Here is a 24,724-nt window from a genome sequence, read left to right as displayed (position 1 = left end):
CAGAGAAACTGTGAAAGGGTTTAATGGTTGGCTTCATGACTTTAAAATCAATGGTAATTTTTCCTCCTTGTGAATCAAACTGGAATTGCGCTATTAAACCATAACCTAATGGCTTTATCAGAACACCAGTAGGAAGTAACATGTATAAGCAGCTTTCAAGTTATTGACAATAAATTAAAAATATCCTGAATAGCACTAATGGAAGATTATCACAGCCACGCAGAGTTGAAGTTCTGCCAACAGTATAATGAAGATACACTCTATATTCGTAGCCAACAGACCTTTCTCAGACTCTCTCTGGGTCTTCTCACATTAAGTGCTCAATTCCGCAATACTTACTTACAACAAAAGTTTGATCACAGGAGGACATGCAAATGTATTAGAGGACACCCTCTCTTTTAATTCCACCCAAATAAGTGAATATAAGTTATTTTGGTTCCCCAGCCCCCCTAAAATCAGAATCAGGTTGTCTTCAAAGCTGGGAATGAATTATAAAAAAATGTGCATCTGGTGTCAGGATCTTTGGGGGTTCTGAGGCAGAGCCCCAAACTCACACAATACCATGGCCCATGAATATTTAGGCCCCAGAGCCATCTTTCTTACATATAGTTGTCAGGAGTTCAGCCTACACTCGAGTAGGACCCTGGCAGAGACACATGCCCAGCTGGCATGTTCTCTCCCTCCTGTTTGTTCAGGAGCTTCAAAAGCTTTCTTCAGCCTGAACATCACAGCGACCAATGGCAACAGACATCGGCACACTTAGGGATCTGCAGAGTCTTCGAACTTGCGTAACAGACCTCAGCAACTCAGCATTTTGGCTAATCTACTTTATTTACATATAAACACGCACTGCAACATGGCTCCCTCTCTCTCTAGCATCAGACAGCAAAGAGAGAAAGAACTAAGGACAATAGTCCCACTTCACAGAACACAGTAACACAAACATCCTGTCTTCGTCACTTCCCACTCTGTGGAGTCAAAACATACACCGTCATGTGATAGACAACAAACCTATGACTGCAATCACAAAGCAGGAATTCTAACAATAATAAGGTAAAAGTATTGTCATGCTATAGTTTGGCCACAGATAGGGAGCACTGCAAAAAAAATTTATGATGAGAGGCAGTGGATGGGAAGTCCAGGCAAGCCATAGAAGGACAGGCAGAACAGACTGCAGCCTTGCACCGCCCCCCTCCACTGACTCCTCTGCTTGCCAGCCTTAGGCACCTTGCCCCTAGGATCCAGATCCTCAAGCCTTCCTCCTCCCTGGCTAGCCTCAAAACCCACTGCTGTTTCCACCACTGTTTAGCATCAAGAGCAACGCAGGTGTGAGGAAGGCACCCAGAAGTGCCAGCTAGCCTTGAGATCTAGAGCAATGGCATGAAGTGGAAAGGAACAAGGAAGATGCCCAGAAGTGGTAGCTGGCTGTCCTTGGAATCCATGGCAAGTGGAAGGTCTAAGCTGCCCCACCTTGGCCTTTCATCCTCTGAAAGAAAAACAAGCATGTCCAACTACTCTCCCTAACAAAGTCAGTACTTCTCAATTTGCCTCCCTCAGTGCAGCCTCTAGGTCCTCTGTAGTCATCTTCCAGCATCTTTCGTCTGTCATGATGTGCTATCTGAACAATCGCCAGTGTTCCAGCTCCCTTAGAAAATCTTAAGGCCTTTTTTTTGCTTTTTACCTCCATTTCTTCAAGTGTCTCTCACTGCAGCTTTTTAATTACACTACTTTCCAGCTTGACTTACACACAATGTTTTTACTTCCCTCCCAACCTCTTAGCCCATCATGCTTGGCAGGGGGTTGGACTCGATGGCCCTTGTGGTCTATTCCAACTCTATGATTCTATGATTCATTAGAAGTGTAGACTCCTGCTTAAAAGTTTCTAGTTTTTTTCCTTAACTGTCATGTTCCAAGGCTGAACCTTTGACCGTCCTGTGCAAAACTTCCAGAACATTCCCTAGTACTTTTAACCTTCATGTGAGCTTTTGAGCCTCTAAAGCAAAAGCTATTGTTGGACAAGTTTTAACAGGAAACCCAAACTCAAATTGTTTGAAAGGCCTATTCTCAGGGGCAAATACTGATTTCCTGTTACGTTCATATCATTTGAGGAATCTACCACTACATCATTATGATGTTTTTTCAAAAGGTATGAGCAAATTTAATTGACTCAAAAGTGCCAGGTGCCCCATTGGCCTTTGTGCTTTGACATTCTCCCTGTTCACTACTGGCAGCTGATTTACCATGCATTCCCTTTTCCTGTTAAAAGCACTACTGTGGGGGAAAAGTCCACTTTGAAGCTATTCTAATGGAAGGAGCAAGACACTAATTGCATGGACTTCAGAATTGCATTAGGCTAAATGAAACTACAGGGTTGACAAAGAGGGAATAGAATTATACTGGAGGCTTTTGGAACAAATGGTGATTCAATTAACGATGCTAACATATAAAAGCTTTCAATAGAATAGAAGGAAGATAGGAAAGGCAAATATCAGATCGCACGATATACAGAATGAAAGGGGGGAAAGTATAATATACAAGTATACTTTTGATAGAATAATGATAAAAAATCCTCCAACATATTCACAGAACCCTGTCCAAATCAAATAGGCAATGTCAAAATGATACAACGGCACACATCAAATGTAGTTGTTCTGTCCTCCTTAAACTTACATTTCATTTGCAAACAGCCTGATCCCGTTTTGCAAAGCCAAAATGCTTTCACCTGATCTCTTATAGCCATTGGCATGAGGCAACAGTTTCTAAACTTGATGCAGCCTTGCTTTGGCTATGTACTGGAGGAAAAATAATCTTCCCATGCTTTTAGGGGGAAGTGTGACAGAGACCAAAAGAGGATGCCATAGGGCAGAGCAGGGAATCTTTCTTTAGCTCAGTGGGCCAGATCCTTATTGGGACCAGTCTCGCGGGCCAAATTTGACAGGTGGGTGACACCACCTGCCAATTAAATGACATAAATATGTCACATGATTGACAGGTAGGAGTGGCAATGCACCTGTAAAAATCCCTCCGGCAGTTTTGCAACTCTCCTTCTACTCCCCATTTAAACCCCTAATTCCGGATGTTAGGGTGAGCATGGGGAGCTTTGCAAAGGCTTTAAAGCAACCTCTGTGTTCCTCCTTGGGTGTCAAAAAATTAGAAGACAGGCCTAAATATACATTCCCAATATTGAATGTAACTTCATTGTACTCAAGGTGGTGCCAGGAGAATGTGACTTAGGCCCCAAAGTCCTTGGCAGATAACAGGAATCCACACCCACTTTGCAGTTGGCTGCGATTTTTATAGATTGGCCTTGCTGGCCTCCTTCTGGGCCCCACCTGTAGAGCGACATCAGTGATGAATTGCATTTTGCATATAATAGGTTGTCAAGATAGCACCACACCCTTGTGACGTTTTACATGTATACTTACTGTTTTTTTAACAGGGTAGTGGAGGTTAATATTATTTTTCTATCCAGGTATATTTGTGTAACATTAAATATCACCCACTGCACGGCAAAGTATTGTTCTAATTAACCAAAATAGAGCAAAAGAAATAATGTAGTAAAACTGCAGCTGTGGGGCTACTTGGCTAGTGCAATTTCTACTTAGAAAAATAAGATGCTGTCTCCAGAAGAGTGACTTTCAAAATAACCTAAAGAAAAAGGACAGCGCTTTCGTCTCACAGGTATTAATGATGGAACATGATAGTAAGCTCTGATCTATCACATCAGAAGCAGCCAGCCTGGAAGAGAAAAGGAATGAAAATACAAGAGGCACTAAAAGAAAGCAAGGGAGGTCACTAAAATAGTGTAGCTTTGGCAGTCACCTGGGATGCATCAGAGGAAAAAAGCATAGATCTTGGAAATCTTCCATTACTGTATCTTGAGATACAGAAAAAGTACTCTTTTAATGCACAAAATGCATATGGAACACACACAAACATACAACAAAAAACAAATCTATCAGCACTGATCCAATTTACCCAATTACGGCAAGGAGCAAAAACTGTGTAATATTTTTGGTTGATGTAGCTAGGAGGTTTGCCAAGCCAAAATAAACTAAAATATTTAGCCCAATATATGTTGCATTTTGGATTCTTATTTGTAAACCACAACACATTCTGTGTAAATCAAGATTCATCTGAAGCACCGCTCTCAGTATCCAGTTTCCTGGGAAAAACACCACCAAATTTCAGTGAGATAGCACCACTAATGAACTATGTTAGGGTTACATTTTCAACATATCCATCCTCAGCTGGGAGGCATTTCATCTGCAACACAGAAGATGATCTCACTCTCTACATACATACGTAACTATGTACAAACTGATACTGGATTGCAGAAAAAATAAAGTCCCCCAAGATCAAATAGATGGTTCTCTCTGGTTCAGTCCATTAGCAGGAAGGATGTGCTCCTCCAGTTGCTGGACTGCTAAAACTGTATGCCATCTGAGCAAATATTTATAAATGCAGCAAAGGAACTGTTGCTCAAGCATTTATGTAAAAGCTACTAGTCATCATGATGGCTATACAGAATCTGCATATCCAGGGGCACCATGCCTCAGTGTACCAGTTTCTGGAGATCAACAGTTGGAGAAGGCTATTGCCTTCACGCCCTGCTTGTGAGCTTTCCGGTAGCATCTGGCTGAACACCTGGGAAGCAGGATGACAACCTCTCCACTCACACCAGTGCAACTGTGAAGGTCAGCAGTGTTACAAAAGTTAATTGTTTCTGACAGAACAACCAAGTTGTTGAGGGGCTGGGGCGGGCAGGCAGAAATTGCTTGGGGGATGTATAGGAACTGTGGGCCTCTGGTTAGTTACCCGTGGTAGTTTTAAAAATATGGCATTTTTCATTTGTTTTCACACATGTTCAGACTAGGTTAGCAATTTCCTTCCACCATTTGTCTATATACCACCATAAACTTTATCATTTTAGAGTTAAAAGAGAAACCTTGCTTAAATTGTGTGGACATTTTGCTTACAGCTTTTGACACATTGCTTAAAGCTTTCTACAGAATGACCTTCCGATTCTTTCCACTCAGCATACATTTCAGCTATTTCTCACATGGAAACTACTTCTCTAATTACCTGCATTGACAAAAGGAGCTTTTATTGTGGACACAGGAGGAAACCTGGGATATGATTATGTTTGATTAAGCTTCACTATGACTGAAGCTGATTGTTTGACAGCTACCTAAAATTCTGAAACCAGGGGTCAGAAATGTGAATGCATAAACTAATATCTACTAAAGTCTGACTGGTTCCATGCTGCAGCCCTATAGCACTACCAGGCAGTACTGGAAATAGGTCTAAAAGGAGGTTCCACACAGTATTTAATATTGTGTTATACCATCCAGGAATGTCTTTTACCATGGTCACTATCCATTATGTTTATTCACAGGCAAGTCCTGTTCAGCAAAGCCTCTTTTCAATGATAATTAAAAGCTTCCTGCTTGGGGTTGTAGCCATTTTATTGCTTCATATTCAGTGGTGCTGAAGGATTAGTGAATTGCCCCTTAATTTCCTCATCTGTAAGCTTCCTTTCATTTTTAAAAATAGTGAAATAGAAAACAGGAAGCTTCGGGTAAAGATGAAGTAGCCCTGAAAGATGTCAAAAGCAATTGTCTACATTAGACAGGCTGGCAATCCAATTGTGTTTTTATTGCCACTCCCCCAACTAAAAAAAACCCTTGGGAAACAGAAAAAAGTTATTGGAATACATTGACCTAATGATGTTCATTTGAATTTTTCATAAAACAGAGGGGCAAGATAGAAGCAACCTATACAAGGCACTTTTGAGACACACAAATAGGATATAAGGCAATATTCTATAAAGGTAAATTGCTACAATTCTCAGATTGTGACTTCATTTGAAATTATGAGTATGCCACATAGCTCTGTGGATGCCTTGCAGACAAATCCACCACATTATAATATCTAAAATCTTTTTCATGAATACCCAGACATAAAGCCAATCAGAAATTCACATGTGCTCATGCAACAGCTGGCAGCATGGTAATGAGCAGTGCACACGCACACAAAGGGAAACATGAATGCGCAGATAGCGACATGTAGCCTGTAGCATATTCCTTAACAATAGTGTTTATTATTAAGTCTAGATGGAAAACCATGGGTCTCTGCCCTTTTTATAGATATCTTCCAAAACCAAGCTTGTTTCATTAAAAGAAAAGTTATGCCAATATTTTTTTCCTTTGTTTGTTTTAGCAGAACACAGCCTAAAGAACCTCATTAAGAGAGGATACATTTCACTTTGGTACTTGTATAATAAGGGCAGAGTGCACATCGTCAGTGAAGAGATGGATGACATTTTCTCCATGCATGGCATAATTCCTCCATCTGAAGCAGCAGCACGCAAAGGCAGTAAGGCTTGGAATGGAATGTGCCTCCAAAATGCAGCACATTGTGGGGCTGAACCCCATCTCACCTGGACTTGTCTGAAAGGTTACGTTCGAGCTGATAGTATCATTCCCTTTGAGAAAAACCCGCACTATGTACTTCTCCCCAGGAGTCAGGTCAACCAGCTCCAGAAAGCCTTTAGCAGGGGAAGATTTCACTGTTTTGTTACCTGAGAAACAGAAACTTCATATCAAAGGCAGCTAGCAGGAAATGCAGCTTACTCTGTAGGCAAACATCCCTAATGCCAGGTCCAGCTACTGACTCGACACATGTCCCTGCCAATGACACCACTGACTAAGACAGAGTGAACACCCAGAGTTTCTGGCACCATCAGTTCAAAGTTGAAGGGCTCGTTTACAGAAGCTCACTCCACTTGAATGTAGGAGAATTATATTTTCCAGACTCCGTTTAATCTAACGGAGCACCTGCTTTGGCATCGTAAGGCAGCCAGCAACCAGATGGAAGCTTATCACATTACTGGTTCAGCGATTTTGCATAAAACTAGAAGGGGGGGGGGGCAGAAAAAGAGGGAAGACTTTGTACAGCCATCTCTGGGAAATTCTTACTTGGAACAGAAAGCGACTGGCATAGGCTTTTTGCAACTCGCAAGTGCCAGATGTGCCGAATCAGTAACAACAGCAACTCTTTCTCTGGCAGCATGCTTCTGATGCATTAGAACTGCCTATTCTGAATTAACCTCAACACATTTTGCAAAAGATGTAGAAAAAGTCACTTCTAAACTCTTATTAAGAGCATGCACACAGATCACAATGTCAAATTATATTCAAGGTACACTGCTAAAAGCATTCAAACATAAAGTGAATAAAAAGAACCCTGTTTGCAAACGCCAGTGTAGGTACCCTGTGAAATTGCAAGTATTCCAATACTTCAGGAGTTTTGGAAGTGCTTGGATGCTGTGTTAACTTAACCTTAGCAAATCATTAGGCATGGAAGTCCCTAATCGGCAATGTTACAGACGTGTATGAATCTACAAATATACTTTTGCTAGCAATGGCTAGGTTAATGGGAGCACCAGGCCTGAGAATTGAAATCACTGGAGTCCTTTAAAGAAAATCGAAGCAGCTGGTTTTGACAAACCCAATTTATCAAAGTACTACAAAACTGGAAGCATGAGAAGCTTCCCAAAGAAAAGAAGATTCCCTTTCCCACTCTGTGACAATGCAGCAGCCAGCTGAGTGGAATACACAGGAATCCTCCAAATCATATCCACACAATGGGTGTTACATTGACTGCTTACTATTTAATCATGCTAGACGCAGTTTCCTAAAGGGTCAGTTCTTGATTACTTAATTTAAAAATCTAAACACAATACTGTATTGATAATTTTATGGAACCAACACCTAGAACAGGACTTGGCCCAGCAAACTAAAACCAAGGAAAGCATGTCTAGGGCACATATATAACTTGCCCCCAAAGCTATAAGGTTGACAGTCAATGTCTAATTCTTTGACCAGCACATAACTACTTAAAAACTGCAGGTAGCATGCCAGCAGGAAGTAGAGTGGGGTATGAATGGCTTGAAAACAAAATTTATGTAGATAACTAATTATAAATCTCCAACTAAAACAAAATGTGATCATTACTATTAACCCCCAAATTATTTGCTATAGAGGGGGTGTATAGATTTTTGTATCTATTTCTGCTTCTTTCTACGGCACATACAGCCATCACAGATTCACTTAGGGCAGTGTTTTTTAAAAAGCAGGTCCTTTTTAGGATGTGTTATTCTGAATCCTCCACTGAAAGGAGACGGCAGTTATTGTGTTTAAGAGAATAGCAACATAAAACACAGTGTCAATATAATCTGAAGGACAAGTTAAATGCCATGCTGTTGGTCCCCCCCCCCAAAAAAAATCCTCCATGCACAAATTAAGCAGTACGATTAGTTACACTATAATGAACATTGCATGAAAGGTCCATTAAACCTCTGAGAGATGACAGAATCTCTGGTGACATTAAGGACCCTGCAGAATTCTCGAGCTCCCAATGCTTACTGTTGATATACTCAACCACAAACTCAGTTTCAGGATCAAATGTGTGGTTCCAGGTGATGTTTGCCCAGTTACTGTTAGGTGAAGCTTTTACATCCCAGATAGGCTGCTTTGCACCACCAGCTGGTGAACAGGTTAGAACAGAGGTTAGTAAACTGGATTATGAACAGAGAGATGCATTCTAACTGCATGCCCAGATTTAAATGAATTGTTTTCCTTAGAAGGAAATGCAGAGCATCCTCCTCCTCCCCACCCCCACCAGGTATAGCACACAACAGACTGTGGATGCTTCAACATTACCTCACACAGCACAAACAAAAAACCATTGCAAAGCCATTTCAATTCATACGTCACTTTAGTAATGAGAAGAACTTTTTTGGGGGTATATCTAAATATATCCTTTGAAACAGCAAGGTTTGCATATAAATTACATATAAAAATGTACACCTGGATATATGCCCATGCTAATAACTCTCTTCAGCCATAGCCATTTTCTCGTGCAGCCTTGAACAACCTGGTGCCCCCTAGATGTTTTGAACAATTACCAAAGGTGATGGGAGTTGTAGTCCAAAACATCTGGAGGGCACCAAGTTGGTGAAGGTTGTCATTGCATCAGCAAATTGAGAGGTACAACATTTTCAAAATGGCCAAGGATACAGACATCAATCTTTCTGCCAAATTATCTTGGAAGAAGGATAATGGCCCTAGATGGACGTCATGTGTCCATACATCTATAATAGAACAAATCACCTTAGGAATTTTAGTGCCACAAATTTATGAGCCACTTGCCTGTCAAAAGCAACACTCTACAGGGCAGGGTCAACTCAGATGCCTAATTCTTACAGGGCAGTGCAGAAGGTTATGTTCCCAGCCCTTATGCCAATTCCTACTTTGCAGGATTATAGAAATCCCACATAGCAGCTCCTGATGGTCTACGTAACTAGACAGGCAAAGATTTGTTAATGATGATCTATTTCAACATTGCACCAAACCAAGGTTGAATTCATTGCCAATTCTCACTGTTTTAAAATTGAGGAAATACTGGAAAGCAAAATGTTCTTGTCACTATTCTGGATAGTGGGTAACAGAATTAGCTGGTTTTAGGTCAAGTTAGTTTGTGACAACATCAGTTTAACTGGCTTCAATCCATTAGTTTAGAAACTCTTGACTATTGCATTAGGCTTCAAGTCTATACATACTTACCTGGGAGTAAGTCCCACTGAATTCAGTTGGAGTAAGTCCCATTGAACTCAGTGGGACTTACTTCTGAATAGACACGCATATAATTGTTCTGTTAGTTATTATAACATGATAAAGTGAAAACAATTCAATATATCTTTGACATGAGAACACATTCTTCAACAATAAATACAGCCACTTTATGACTTAGAAAATGACAGTTTCTTCCTCAGCTATACTTTTACGTCTTTACAAAAAGCTATTTCTAACAATAACAGTTCAGTTTTTAAAATGTCTATAATTTCATATCTTGATCCATCAATTACCACTGCATGCTCATTCATGCAACATTTAGTTTTGAGCCACAGCTGAGAAATCCTTGCATCAATAAATTGCAAGCCAGGCACCAAGTTCATATGCCTATGCTTAGAATATACATGAGCATTCCCATTGACTCCAATGAGACTCCATGCATGCAAGAAATTTGAAGCTGGGCTTAATTCGAACTACTTGAGTTTGCTTTAACTTCTCTTCAGGAGTATAAATTTACTGCAAACCATGAGATACTACATGGTTGTGGGTTTTTTTTAAAAGTGGCTAAGCAAAATGAGGCATTGTGCCCCAGTGGTCAGTCAAAGACCTTTTTCTGGATGTGTTCCTATTTCAGATTGAGGTATTTATATGCAGTAGATGTGGACTTGGTTAATATCTGTGCCAATAAGTTTGACACATGTTGCATTTTTCATACAGGGCAACCAAATATTTGCATAGTGAACGTTTGGATGTGCACATCATTTGTTGGTAGGGACCTAGCAAGATCTCTCTGCAGCAGCCCTAAGAAGCAGTTCTCTTATGTAAATATTTTCTTTTTAAAGAAAAGAATCATATGGTATTTGCCAAGTCCCATAATGAAACAGATGCATTAATTAATGCAACCACTGCTTTTACTACATTGTAGGGATGACAGCCAATTTAGCCCACTAAATTTTGTTATAGTGTATTTGCTCCACCTGCTTATCCTAGCCTACAGAAAGCAAGGAAAGCTCTTGTGTTATACATGTGCACAAACAAAGCTGACCTGTCTCTCTGAAGAGCAAATTAATCTAAAGTAACTTTAGCACGGCAACATCCTGAGACCTTGAATGCACAACCCAAGGATTACTTTTCATTTGCTGCTAATCTTTTATCACAGCACTGAGAAACTCTACGTGTTGGATGGTTTTCAAAGCAACCATACCTTGATGTTAAGCCTGAATTACAGGCTTAAAAAAAACCCCTGACAAGATCCAAGTATGGATTGGATGACTAATAGAAAAGGAAAGATGAAAACACAGTACCAGAATCCTCTACTGGGATACCTATTGTGCTAGCAATAATTGTGGTGATGGCTGCTTCTGTGGTGGTTGGAGCTTCTGTGGTGGTTGGAGCTTCTGTGGTCGTGGTTGTGGTGGTAGCTTCTGTGGTGGTTGGGATAGTAGTAGCTTCTGTGGTGGTGGTGGTGGCCACAATGGTAGTAGGGCTGATGGTTGTTGGAGAGATTACAACTGGGAGAAGGAAGTGTAAAAACTACATTTTGAAAAGTATTTAGATTTTCCAGTTCTTTGGCTTTGTCATTCCCTGAAGCTAGGCGCGCATGCAAGATATGGCAAAGTGGATCAAGACACACACACACACACACACACAAACAAACAAACAAACACAAAACATACATTTCAGGGGCAAAAAGAACGAAGCCATCTGCAAAGAGGACAACAAAGCCTGAGTTTTGCTTTCTTTCCTTGGCACACTTTTGACTAACAACAGCTAATGCAATTCAGCTGCAGAGTGGGCAGGTGTGGGAGAGTCCTGGAATCCGTCAAATAAAGGCGCATGCAAAACCTTCTGTAGGCAAGTGCACTGTAAACATATGGGCAAAGCAGCAGAAAGTGGGAGGCATTGGCTTAAAACAAATACTTGCCCACAAATATGCAATTTGTTTTTAGGTTCCATTCACTGACTGTACAGAATGCTTCTCTTGGTTGTGAGAGCATTAGGGCACTCCAGCCCCGGCGGACAGCAAATATAGGCTTAACTGGATTGAAAGGCAAGAAAATGCATACATATCTCCGTGAGATAACGTGAGAAGGGGCCTGACTCCTCAAAATGAAGCAACTTGTATGATACAGGAAGCAAAGTTTTCCTCCCTCGACACTGAAATAGGAAACTTCAAGAAACAATGCAGAACAAGAAACTGTAATTCAGCCTTTTAACGTTAAGAGTAAGACATGTGGAAACCACAATGAACTTAACTTCTAAGTGGTTTTTACCATTCTAAAGCTACTACATTTAAAACATAGCTATTTAAGACTCAGTGGGTTGCCAAATAATACATCTAAAGAAAATACACAATACAGTTTCACATGTGAATGCACTTATAATGTGATCCTGTATATATCTGGGCCTTACTCCCAGGTAAACAGATCACAGCTTTAGCTCATGAACATGTGTTTGCTTTTCGAATGTATAGAAGAAATAAATACAAATAGCCTTTATGTATCCTATTGAATACTTCTGATATTTCCTATGGTGGCTTCCTGCTTCTGGAATGCTCTCCCCAGGGAGTTCACCTGGAACCTTAGTTACCTATCTTTAGTGGCCAGGCAAAAACGCTCCTATTCTCCCAAGTCTTTGGCTAATTAAACAATCTATGGCCTTTTAAAGTGTGTATGGGGTAGTTATTCTTTTTGTTTGTTATTATGGTATGTATATTTGTGTTTTTATATTGTAACCCACCCTGTGATCTTTGGATGAAGGGCGGTATAGAAATTTTATAAATAATAGTAATAAGAGTAAGAACTCTTATACAGGTGGGACTTAGCTCAGGGTTAAAATACTAAAGGGACGCGGGTGATGCTGTGGGTTAAACCACAGAGCCTAGGGCTTGCCAATCAGAAGGTCGGTGGTTTGAATCCCTGTGATGGGGTGAGCTCCCCTTGCTAGGGCCCTGCTCCTGCCAACCTAGCAGTTTGAAAGCATGTCAAAGTGCAAGTAGATAAATAGGTACCGCTCCGGCGGGAAGGTAAACGGCGTTTCCGTGTGCTGCTCTGGTTCGCCAGAAGCGGCTTAGTCATGCTGGTCACATGACTTGGAAGCTGTACTTCCTAAGCCAATAAAGTGAGATGAGCGTCACAACCCCAGAGTCGTCCGCGACTGAACCTAATGGTCAGGGGTCCCTTTACCTAAAATACTAAAGTAGGGAAGGGAAGAAGATTGTCCCATTTCTGCCAAATCAAAAGGTTTTCCATATTCTTCAAAAGCACTAGGTTTTGATAATTTTTTGGCAGGAAGCATATTGTGCTAAATGGGCCATCGGCAAGGTAAATCCTATTCTCTTAAAAACGACAGAATTTGGCCTTAAGCAGGCGAGTCACCTTTAAACAGACAATTAGATTTTAAAACTCTTAGCAAAATAGAATGATCCAATTTGTTGTGGGCCAGGCAGAGCAAAAATTAAATTAACACTGCACACCCTGAACTGTAGCGAAGGCATTTCTCAGTTGACAGCTTTCTGACAGTAGAATTTTGTGCAGATCACACATTTTCCCTACTTTTAAGCTCTGAAGCAACATGAAATACTTATCACACAGATTCTCACACCTTGCAAATTATTTATTTTAGATGAGGTTGGACTGCAAATTGAAGCCCATTCCCACACTCCAATCCCCACATTGTGTTAGTTAAAAGCCCCAACAACCCTAGTTTTTGTAGAATCACACACACATGCTGTAAAATATATATACCACTAGAAATAATTGTGATGTTAGTCTGTAGATAAGGAACAGTTTTAAGCTGGTCTGCTTACTACAGCATCAGTGCTGTATACTTCCTCTATCTGTTTAAGATTTTTGGCAGAGCAAGCTGAAAATGGAATTTAAGGCATTTTTAGTCTTGCCTGAATTCTCCCGGGGGGTCAGGACCTGAATCCCAAAAAGGATATGAATGGGAAGAGAAATAGTGCTTTTGGTTAATAACATTGTAAATGGACTCTTTGTTCGTGAATTCTAGATGAAATAAGATGGTCTGGGTTAAGACCAGAGGTCAGGCTACATTATGAAAATGGACCTTCCCAACTGCAGAAAGTCTTACTAGCCATTTTGGCTTTGTTATATTGCTCTCTCTGCAAAATGTCTCTGAAAACTCTTGGCTGGTTTGCTGTAATACAGATTGCTTCTGAAATTTAAACACATGGTAGAAAGAAGCTCAGCTACTGGGTACTGCTCTGCCTATAAAACGTGCTGCACACTTTGATGGCTTTTGTTTGTTTTTGTAAAAATTAATATCAGAATATTTAATGCTGGAACTTTAAATATGGCCCACTTAGTGATCTAATCCTACAGAATACTAGGTTTTGTCACTCTCATAATGTGGAAAGATTACAGCTGCAAGCTTCAATCAACTAACCCAGGGATATGAAATCAGCTAAAGCATTAATGACAAACTAAAAATCTGCACAATTAATCAGCTGGGCCAACATAAAACAGACATCTCACATGGGAAGTCGTGAATGCTTCAATAATGTGCAACATACCAATTCTCTCCTCCCTTCACTAATTTGGACTAAACAGAATTTGTTTCCCCCCATCGTTATTCCAGTTTGTATCTGGGAGGCAAACTATAGCTTCCAAGGAACAAACTGCTAACAGTGCTCAATTGAAATCAGTGGGCAGGATTCACCTAACCAACCCCATCAGCAGAAGCCCTGTGTAAGGACTTCCACTTGCACAATGGGGCTTCCTCCCCCCTTCCAAGGTTTTCCCCCCAAAAAATTTGGTTGGGGTTTTTACCTCAGAAGAAGCCTCAGCAGGGGGAAGAGGGAGCCCGACTGCACATCAAATTCCACTCAGTACGTCTTTTAAACCTAGATCTTGCATAAAACTGATAGGCCGTGAACTTAAGTTTTTCCCCTAAGCCATTTTGTTTCTGATGACCTGCTGCAATCAGGAAAATTCCATATTCTCAATTTCCTGTTTTTAAAAAATGAATGCCAAATTGGTGGGCTTTTAATTCTAAACGATGTAACGTAGCTTTCATTTGTTACACTTCCAAACTCTCAACACATGACTGAAAGTGTCCTTTTCCTTCACCCCAAGCCTGACTTCCCAGTCACAAGAAGCCAAACAAGGCTTTAAATCTTGAGGATTTCATTGTTGTTAACAGTCTTGCCATCTCTCAAAGTTCACTATATATAATGAGTTGGCTTAAGTGCCCCTTTTATCATCTAGCTTTCGACCTCCTCTGGGTCCATGAGGGTCAGACGCTTGATATTCTCCAACAGAGTGAGGGTTGGAGAATTACTCCAGCATTAAAACGAAAACACACGTCCTCATGAATTTCTATAACAAATGAGGTTTGGAGTGAAAGATTAATTAAATACACTTGAGATAATCACAAAAGCTGTCTGGACTACAAATGGCTCCCCTGCTGCAGAAGAACCAAGATATGCCCCCCCCCCCCAGCACTTGCAGGTTCACCGAGGTGGACACACATATGGTTTTTTGTCTTTGAAGGAGCTTGAACAAAAGATCCATGACACCAAAAGAGAACCAGTACATAAAATCAGAGACCAATGAAAATCATCACACTATACAGGTAATCTTCCTGCTGCTTTTGTCCAGCAACATAATAGGTGTAAAAGAAATGAAGACACCAAGCAGCCAACAATGCTATCTATATTGCAGGATCTTCATGATAAACCAAGTGTTCAATTCAACATCACAGCAGATGCCACAGCGATAGCATTTCATACCTTCATGCAAAAGCACAGCAAATGCAATAAAGTCACTTTCAAGTGTGTAAGATTTGTCAAACAACACTGAAGAAAAACCCAGAGAAAGTGCATTATATAACCAAGGAACTCAAGCTTAAGAAAACTAGCATGTATACTTTATAGAATATGACAGAGGGAAAGTGGAAGACTCTGAGTTCTCTTAGGGCCTTTCTGCACTTACCATTGTAGTGGTAGAGTTGTTAGGTTTGGGGCACTTTTTGGCTACACAACATTGGCATTATTCAGCTAGTATTCTGGAATAATGTACTAAAGAAGCTGCCTTTCCTTCTCCTGCCAAATTTATTTATTTATTTATTTATTTAGGCTCAGGAAAGATCCAAAATGGATCTTTGTGTGACATGTGAACAAGCATCGTCCCATTTTCTGTGTGGAGGGTTGGTGGATGTTGTTTGGGAGGAATCTGTCTCCCAACACTTCCATCTGATGGTTGCAAGCAGTTCAGAGGAGAGCTTAGGCCAGTGCTGAGTCCAAGTCAAAGTACTGTCCTGACAGCAATCATTAGCTGCGTGCAAGATTTCATTGCAGTGACTAGGTTTGCAGTAGCTCAGGCAGACACATAATTCCTCTTCTAGTCTCCTAGACAACCACAAAATTACAATTCTGGAATACTAGACATTAAATACGCTGCCCTGAAAAATAAATCCAGGAAAGGGCTACCCATGCCCAGAATGCCAACATTTTCTGGCTGAAGGAACATGAGGGTGTGACTATAGCCATGGCACAATTCTCACCTCAGGTGCAACCTTTACTTTTTTGTGGAGAAAAAACCAGCCCTTAATCTTTATTAGGAATCAGATTTGTTACTCAGCTCTCTTCCTGAAGCTTCTGATTTCACTCACCATTTAAAACTGTACTCTGTTTTTCACCTGGCATGTTTCCTTAGATGCAAAAAAGTTATTTCCTGCAATTCCTAGAACTTTCTGTGGCCTAAGGTCCCATTATGTAGCTGGTGTTCACCAGAGCTACTCTTCTTTAACTGGGTCCAACAGCAGTAACACAAAGTACTTAGTACAAAAAGCAGGTCCACCAAAATGATTATCTTGGGGCAGCACGACTGCATTGTATAGCACAACTACGGCAACCATTGTGGAATGTTTACTTTAAAAGAGGGTGGGGAATCAAGCCCTGCTGTCATAAAGCTGCAAAATAATGTCCAATCTTTGGGCTTCATGTTTGGATGGATATGAAGTTAGATTAACAGATGCTGGCAGGTTCCCTGCTGTGGCAATAGGAAGAGAAAGAGCTAAACTGGCCAGATGGAGGAAGATGGAAGCAAAGGGTAGCACTGGAGAGCGCTTGCGTGGGTTTGGTCCTAATCCTAATAAAGGTATTCCTTCATTTGCTTCTGAATATTAAACACATGACAGAAAGCAGCTCAGCTGCTGGGTACTGAAGGGCGAAGGAGGGGACTGGCTTCTCATTTGAAATCCAACCCTTTAATGAGAGTGCACTGCGGGCTTAAAGATAAAGGGAGCCTTTGATCAGAAGCAGAGCCTTGCTGCATATGGGGAGTGACAAAGACATACTGTGAAGGGCAATGGACACTTGGGCAGCCATCTAAGGGAGTTGTGCAAGCACACAGTGTGTGGTACTGGAAGCAACATCTGAGCCATAACCCTCCTTGTGTCACAATGAGGACTTCAGGACTTTGAAGCCCTGTCCCTCTTCTAACGCACTTGGGTAACGTAACCATTATCAATCCACAGGGGAGATGGGAACTTTGAAAACAGACTAAAAGGAAAAATCTGATTTTAAGATAGATCCCACTAAGGTTAGTATTTTGGAAGCAGAACACTGCATAAAAGACAACGGCCATTCAGCCACGTTAAGGTCCCAGCAGATAGTCATGGCCAGGTATTTTGGCTGTTTTTTAAGGATATCAAATGTGGTTTTGGTTTTGAAGGTGCTGTCAGCTGAAACCACTGGCTTGCTTGCCTTTGACTATCAAAACCTGATGTTTAATACATCCATCTGTCATTTGCTTAAACCTGCATTTGTAGCTGTATGATAAAACGGTGTCCCTGGAATGCTGGAATAACATTGAATTTCTGTCCATCTATCCTATTAAGGGTCCATAAATTAGCCTTGCTGAACCTGGTGGCTGTCAGATTTGTATATATGTTTACTACAATTCCCATCAGGTCCTGTCAGTACAGCATCAGGTTTAGGAAGGGTGTCATGGAGCAAGTTTGCTATCCAGTGCTCTAACCACTATTGTGCACAATTTACCCTTCAGCGAGGATTAACCTTGGCAAGGAGTGACAATCCTTTGCTGGAACTGTGCACTTCCCTTGATGCCAGTGATGCAGGTAAACCAAGTGCACTAGAGGCAGGCATTTCTTACACAATTTATAGAACAGCATGTCTGGGTTTATTGCCTTGGTATGTTCCGTGAGACTGTGTTTAATTGTTATGGTGTAAGAGTCAGTGAAAGCAGGCTGGAACACACAGATGTGCAGCTTTCTAACTGATTAGCTAAAAGTAAATGAAACCAAGAGACCCTCACTAAGCAATGATTTTCCCCAGAGTAAAGGGCTCCACTTATGTTCATAGTCTCAACCTCTATACCCAGATACAAATGCTGCCTGCTTTCATTAGCAGAGACGAGAACACAGAATTTGAGGCTCTGCCTAATTAAATTCAGCGTATTATTACTGAGCCTGCTTCGACAAATATACAGGCTGAACGGGGAAGGTGGGGAATCTGTATGCAGAAAGAGATACATATCTATATTTCACAGAGATCTATTGCATTCATACTGATTACCCAAACTTCAATTTGATGCAAAGGAGGACAATGCTCATGTACCTAGAATAGCTGGACTGAAGAAGGAATTTTAACAGGTGCAGGTCGTTAGGGAGGGGTAAGAAAAGCTGTACCTGATGAGCCTCTTCAATACAAGTTATTTCATACAGGAGTTCTGACCTTTATATACAGTCATTCTATCTGTGATGGATAAGAGGAAGGGAAAATCAAGACAACACGCTGAGGCTTAAAAGCTGCAGAAATGCAAGGAGCAAAGTCTGAGAGCAAGGTTGTTCTAGATAATTGGAGGGTGACCTCTATTTGCCAGAACAGCAAGCAATAGGTACACACAGCACAATTTCCTTTGGTAGTGAGATAAACACATATATTCCTTATTTAAACCAATACACATGGTACTCAATGTGTTAATAACTTCTAATTCAGCAGGTTTTGTTTTGTTTTGTCCAGTCCCCTTAACGTTTTTTTCCTAAAATTAAATGTAGCACCTTAAAGGCTCAAGGTAGAAATGTTTCCCTACTAGCTGCTGAACATTTCCAATTTTCAATGTTGAACAGGCATCCATTCATTTACTTTTATCCTACTAAACTGAAATAACTGCTAGAAAGGCATGGAACTCAGTTGAAATTTCTCCATCACTAATAGTGTAATCTCTATGTATGTTTACTCAGAAGGGAGTTCAATGACACATGCTCCCTGGCAAATGTGTATAGTGCTGCATCTTTAAAAGTACACTTCTAGAGCCCTAGTACTGCCATGCACAAAGGAAACAACTAGACACACACGTACTATTATTTAATTATTCAAAGAAGATTCTAATGGGCTGTTAACAAGAACTGCCTTCCCAGAGTGTGTGTACAGCACTTGTAGGCTTGGGAAGGCTGGATGAATATTTTATAAACACTGATGGGGAGCCAAACCTATTTCCAGGAGAGTTTTCCCTTGCTTTGGCAATGTGAGGAAATTGAAAGAGAAATAACCCATTAATTTGCTCCAAGTCTAACGACTGCAAAACAAACAAATAAATAAATATGCAGACATGTAGTCATTCAGTAAGTGATATAAGTGCCAAATTGAATGAACCACAAATGTGAGGACTGAAATATGGTTCTGCTGAAAAGCTAATCATCTTAGGCTTGTATCAATATAGCACTACGTAACCATCCCTCCGGGGTAAGGATTTATGCTTGCACAACAGGACTTTCTGCCCCTCTGTACCCTCTCCAAATATGCTCTAGAGAGTGGGGGAACCTGCAGGAAAGATTTAGGGGCCATGCATGGAGAGGTGAGAGAAAGTCCTTTTGTCCGTGTAAATCCTTGTGCTGGCTGGATGGTTACTTAGCGTGACATTGAATACAAGCCAATATCCTCATGTCAATCTCTACCCTTGATTTTGAAGCATTTATCTCCCATTTCTGCATATGGGGAAAGACTAGCAAATTCTTTATTTTCTACCAGTGGACATCCAGAGTTTTTCTTCTTGACAAAGAAATTTGTCAAGAGCTTGCTTTATAAACTTGGTGGAGTTTATAAAGCAACAGCCCAAATAATGTGCTACCCAGTCCTATTCCACAGAAACCAGTGGCTGATGCTTCTTAGGCACAGAACCAAAAATTCTAAAACTTATTCTTTCAAGAGTCAGATCTTTCTGTGATTCTAGTTGTAACTTCTTACACATTAGCAAAACTGATTCTCTCTAGCAGAAGAGCCAGAATCAATCACTTATGGACTAGTTGTACTGAATACAAAAAACAAATTGATCCTTAGCAAATGAAACTACAATCCTTTAAATCAGGGTTGCAGGAGAGCAAGGCAGACAACTCTAATAAACCACTTTCTTTCATCAGAGCACACTGCTGGATTCCTAAGTGTGCGTGAGGAATGTCGAATCCTTCCCTGTCCCTAATGTAAACCTTAGGTCTAGCTCATACAGTGGCTAATATCACATCATAAAGAAAACATGGAACTAAGAGCCTTTTGCTCATAGTGCACATGTCAACATTCATAGGATCTTGGCAACCACACATGCATTTACTCTGTAGGAGCTGCAAAACACCACTCATAAGAGCTAATAATTTTAATGTATGCCGTGCTAGACTGGCATCCTTTTAAACCAAATTGGACAGGCCCTTTTTATGTAGGCCATGCAACTGTTTTCACACTGTGGTCCAGCAACCCCTGAAGTTTCAGTCCATCTAAATGTACAGCTTTGTTCTATTCAGTTTGTACATCAGTACAAAATATGCTAGACTAAAGGGCAACTGTCAGCTTTAGAGTCTGAGTAAAAGGTTTTTTTGTTTTGACATTGCACAGAATATTGCTCTGGTTCTATCAATTTTATGTCTCCTAAATTGTCAGACTTGGGTTTCTTGACACTTTCCAGTTTTGATTGTTAATATTATTAGATCTCATGATTCTAGTCTGAATTCCACTACACAGTAGTTCTTCTGGAAAGCATAACAAAAACCTTACGATTCCCTTTCCAAGGTGGGATGTGTCTGACTTCAAGCAGTAAAAATCTGTCTGCTATTTGCACAAACAAAACATGGGTCAGGGTGAAGCCAAAGTTGGCCTATATAATGCTACATTCATACATGCTCAAATAGAGCCTAGATTAGATTCAGGTATTATTGGTGCTGTTCAGGGATGAGTTTGGTTAACATCAGAGGTCCACAAATAAAGTAATCACAGTTTACTAGCGGCAAATTTGAGGAGGGTTGTAGCTCAATCATTGAACATCTACCTTGCATTCAGAAGGTCCCTGGTTCAATACAAGATCTTTCCAGGTAGGGCTTTGGAAAATCCTTGCCTCAAACCCTGGAGAGCCATTGCCAATCAGTGCAGGCAGTACTGAGCTAGATGAACCAATGGTCTGACTCAGTATAAGGCAACTTCCTATGTTATTATTGGTTGTAAGCTCATGGGTCAACTCAGCAATAGAGGCAAATGAGTCAACTCCATGGAGTTTCAAGATCTCAAGGGTGCCAGCCTCAGCCATGTCTGAGAGAGAGACAGAGAGAAAGAGAGAGACAGACAGAGAGAGGTGCTGCCCATGTTTTAAAATGAGGTTCACAGTTGCAGCTTGCAGCTGGATTACATCCCCTGTATTTCAAGGTTCTTCTGAGCTCTATCAACTTTACATGGCTCGATTATAATTATAATAGGGAGGAGTAATGAATGCAAAAAATGTATTCTGATCCAAAAATGTATATTGATCCAATTTAAAAGCATGATCTGATGCACATTTACTCACAAGGAAGCCCTGCCAAGCCCAACCCAAAATGTGTGGGCACTTGGTTATCCTAGAGCAGAAATATAATTTTGGTTCTTTAATGATCAAGAATAGATCAATCTGCTACCCTTTGTATTGCTGGGAATAAAAATACAGTTAAAAAGGTAGGAGGGAGGATCTATACATAAGGAAAGTAAGTTTGCAAAGTAATATCAATTAAATAGTTACAACAAAATATGGCAGGGGAAAGCATCAGCAGGAAATATAGCCCAAACCCTACTAAAATATTCAAATCCAATGCAAACAAAAACTTTAGATGGGGCAAGAAGGCTAGAGAGTGAATTATTTCTCTCTCATCCTGTGAATGTAGCAGCTTCTGTAAGCTCAATGGGAGGGTGAAGCCTTTTCTTGCCCAGGATTCAACTAACCCCAGAATACCAAGGGCACCAAAATGCATTCTCATTTCCCAGTGTTCTGTATTTGTGACTCCTGCCAACTGAGATTTCCCAAGCCAAAAGGGGACTGTTTTTATTATTGCGGTGAACAAACTTTGAGTGCTGGGGACACAAGGGTTCAGGGATACTCTTTGGTTCTCCACAAGCTGGGCTACAGAAAGCTCCTTACACCTGCAATCTGATCAGCAGACAGTCTCTGGCATCTGCTGTCAAAAGAAATTTGGTGCTGACCTTTTGCCTGTCAGCCAGACAACCCCTGGAAAATAATGGGGGGGGGGGGATTGCTTTGTGTCTGACTAACATTCTCAGGAGAACAAAACAACTCCCATCTCCAGTTGTGACCAAAGGCAAATGTGGACCTTTCTATTATGCAACTGAAAAATGGGTGCTGTTCTAGAGAGACACATTTCCAAAACTAGGGCACTTTTAGACAAATTTTTATAGTGGAAAACAATAGCTGCTCTCAGGTTATAGGTTAGGGTGCTATAATGAACATAACTTTGAAATGCAACCTGGTGAGGATCTTTTCTTCTTTTTAAAAATGCCTCTTCCCTGTTATAGACTGTTGTTAACACTAGGATCTAGAGTAGGGAGAGGCAACCTGATGTCTTTTCCCTGGAAAAGCACCCTGGTCCACTCATGGAGCAACTCTCCTGCGGATGCTTCACCTTCTGGTTGGTCACTGTAAGAACAGGATGCTGGACTAGATGGGTCCTTGGCCTGATCCAGCAAGCTTTTCTTATGCTCTTAACACATGTAGCTTGAGGGAATGGGGGAAGCAGAGGATGGGGCCTCTGGCCTGCATGTATGCAGAAGATTGAGCCTTTCATTCACAGACAGCCTTCAGTTCTCCCCTTTGTGCATAAACACATGCAACTTCTCTGTATCTCAGTGTTGTTAAGTGGTAGCAACAGCAACAAAAAATGCAGAAGCCTATCATGCATACATGCGCAGCAGCAGCAGCAGCAGCAATAGCAGCTCAAACATTATGGTCAACCCTTTCAATGGACCCATTCCCTACATCAGAAAGAGTAGGCTATCTGCCAATGCATCTGTCTATACATTCTCTCCCCCATTGAAAGGGTTAACTTGGTGCATGCTTATATAATGCCAGCGCTCCCAAGAGACAAGCCTTCAGCTCACACTGCCCCATCATGCCTGTGTAGTCTGCCAGCTTGGTACAGTACCTGAGGTTGGAAGAACTTCAGAGTGTGCAGCGCCAAACACAGGGAAGGGGAACATGAGGAAAGAAGGGAAAGAGAGAACACAGGAATATATAAAACCACAGCACAAACATGGTACATAAACATGGCAGGCTGAGGCTGTAATAAAGAGAAGGTGTGTTAGTCCTCCATATTCCACGGCTACCCCCAGCCAATCTTTACCATAAATGACAATCCAAACCAATGCAGGGAGACACAGCTGATTTGGTTTCCTTCACTGTATCTTCATTTCTTGGGGCAAAAGTTCCGCAGTTTGTGGTTTTAAATTCAACCAAATGGGTCTTTCACATCCTGTCAGCTTCCATTTGAGTCCCCTAAATGTCAGGACAAATTCTATTCTACTGCAACTTGGCTGCAAGCTCATTATCGATTCTTAGACACTTATGATGGATGAGACAATAGGCAATGCAAATAACCACAGGAATACTGTATTTCATTCGCATCCCCTGGCTCAAATAACGTCTGCGAGAAATGGAAGCTGTGGCTTGGATCTTTATTTCCATTTATAAATGCCTCCCCTGCATCGGTAGGAGAAAAGAAAATTGGCAAGGCTCCCTCTAGGCAACATGCTTTTGTGCAATTCCAAATGCTTAGGTGCGTATTGCGGAGTGTCTGATGGGCCTAAACGTTCTGCCTACGGAGACTGCTCAACATTCATTAATAATCTGAGTGGTACACATCTCCACTATTATTTGAAGATCCTGCAAAACCTCACTCATGAGATTCCACTGAGGGACAATTCCCTTGACCCACAAGATCACTACAGTATTTATGAAATCTTTGCTGAATTCCAGTTGTGTTGCCACATACACTTGAGGCAGTCTTGCATTACCAACACCACATGCAGAAGTCAATGTAGTTTGGGGTTTCGCACACTGCTTTGAACACTCACAAAGCAACAATAATCACAGTAAGAAGAATCTTCTGCATCTGGTGGCAGTCTGCACACTGTCACTTTAACACATGACAGCTATGGGTAGAGTTCAGCATGCAAATGAAAGAGGACCTTGGCTACTAGAATGCTACCAGGAGGGTGTTTTTCTTTTTCTTTTTTAAGCATAAAGCCACAGTTCACCACCTCTGTTGTTCAAACTGTTCAGTAAGTTCCATTAAATGTTGCAGGGCCTACAGAGCTCTGACTCTCTTTGGCAAAGCAAGTATACTTGGGTATCTTGGAAAGATAAGCAAAGGTTTGGGAGAAAGAAAGAGTAGTTTTGAGTATATCAGACCTTTTCAGAATATCGTTATTTTATATGAGTGTGTGTGTGTGTGTGTGTGTGTGTGTGTAGTTGTTGTTTTAAAGCAAAAGCCTGGGAGACACTGGACTCGATTACTGTGATGCAAGCAGCATCAGCAATAGAGTAATTGCCTCAATTCAGACATAACAGTAATTCATGGTTTGTCATTATGAGAATTAGCCAAGTAGGCTTGCTTGTTCCTCCTTCCCCTTCCTTTCTCCACTGAACACAAGGGGAGCAGATTTGAAGCTTTTACTTAAAATTTGTGCTAAACCATACGTTTTCATTTCATCTAAATGTGGCAAGCTATGGTTTAAGGAACCCATTTTTACAATAAAACTAGGATCTCAAATGAGAATCTAGCTGTGGTTTGGTATCCCA

At 41.0% G+C, this 24,724-nt stretch overlaps 1 protein-coding gene across 25 annotated transcripts in view; it reads right to left on the bottom strand.

The window, feature by feature from the left end:
- The window catches only part of NFASC (neurofascin), a 187,104-nt gene that overhangs the window by 18,480 nt on the left and 143,900 nt on the right, over positions 1-24,724 (bottom strand). For 10 of the 25 annotated variants that reach the window (XM_077928985.1, XM_077928983.1, XM_077928987.1 and 7 more), the window contains 4 exons: positions 23,070-23,084; positions 10,943-11,149; positions 8,361-8,549; positions 6,443-6,583 (listed from right to left, as the gene is read on the bottom strand). The exons of 7 other annotated variants lie outside the window; for them this stretch is intronic. In XM_077928985.1, coding sequence (XP_077785111.1) covers positions 6,443-6,583; positions 8,361-8,549; positions 10,943-11,149; positions 23,070-23,084 — 552 coding nt within the window. Of the gene's footprint in view, positions 1-6,442; positions 6,584-8,360; positions 8,550-10,942; positions 11,150-23,069; positions 23,085-24,724 lie in introns of those variants that run through there. 8 more of the 25 variants (XM_028734284.2, XM_028734287.2, XM_028734291.2 and 5 more) reach the window with 5 other exon arrangements.

This window comes from Podarcis muralis, chromosome 5 (assembly GCF_964188315.1).
Source record: "Podarcis muralis chromosome 5, rPodMur119.hap1.1, whole genome shotgun sequence".
NCBI classification, from domain to species: Eukaryota; Metazoa; Chordata; class Lepidosauria; order Squamata; family Lacertidae; genus Podarcis; species Podarcis muralis.
Note: the sequence above shows the minus strand (reverse complement) of the source record. Positions and strands in the feature narration are given on the sequence as shown.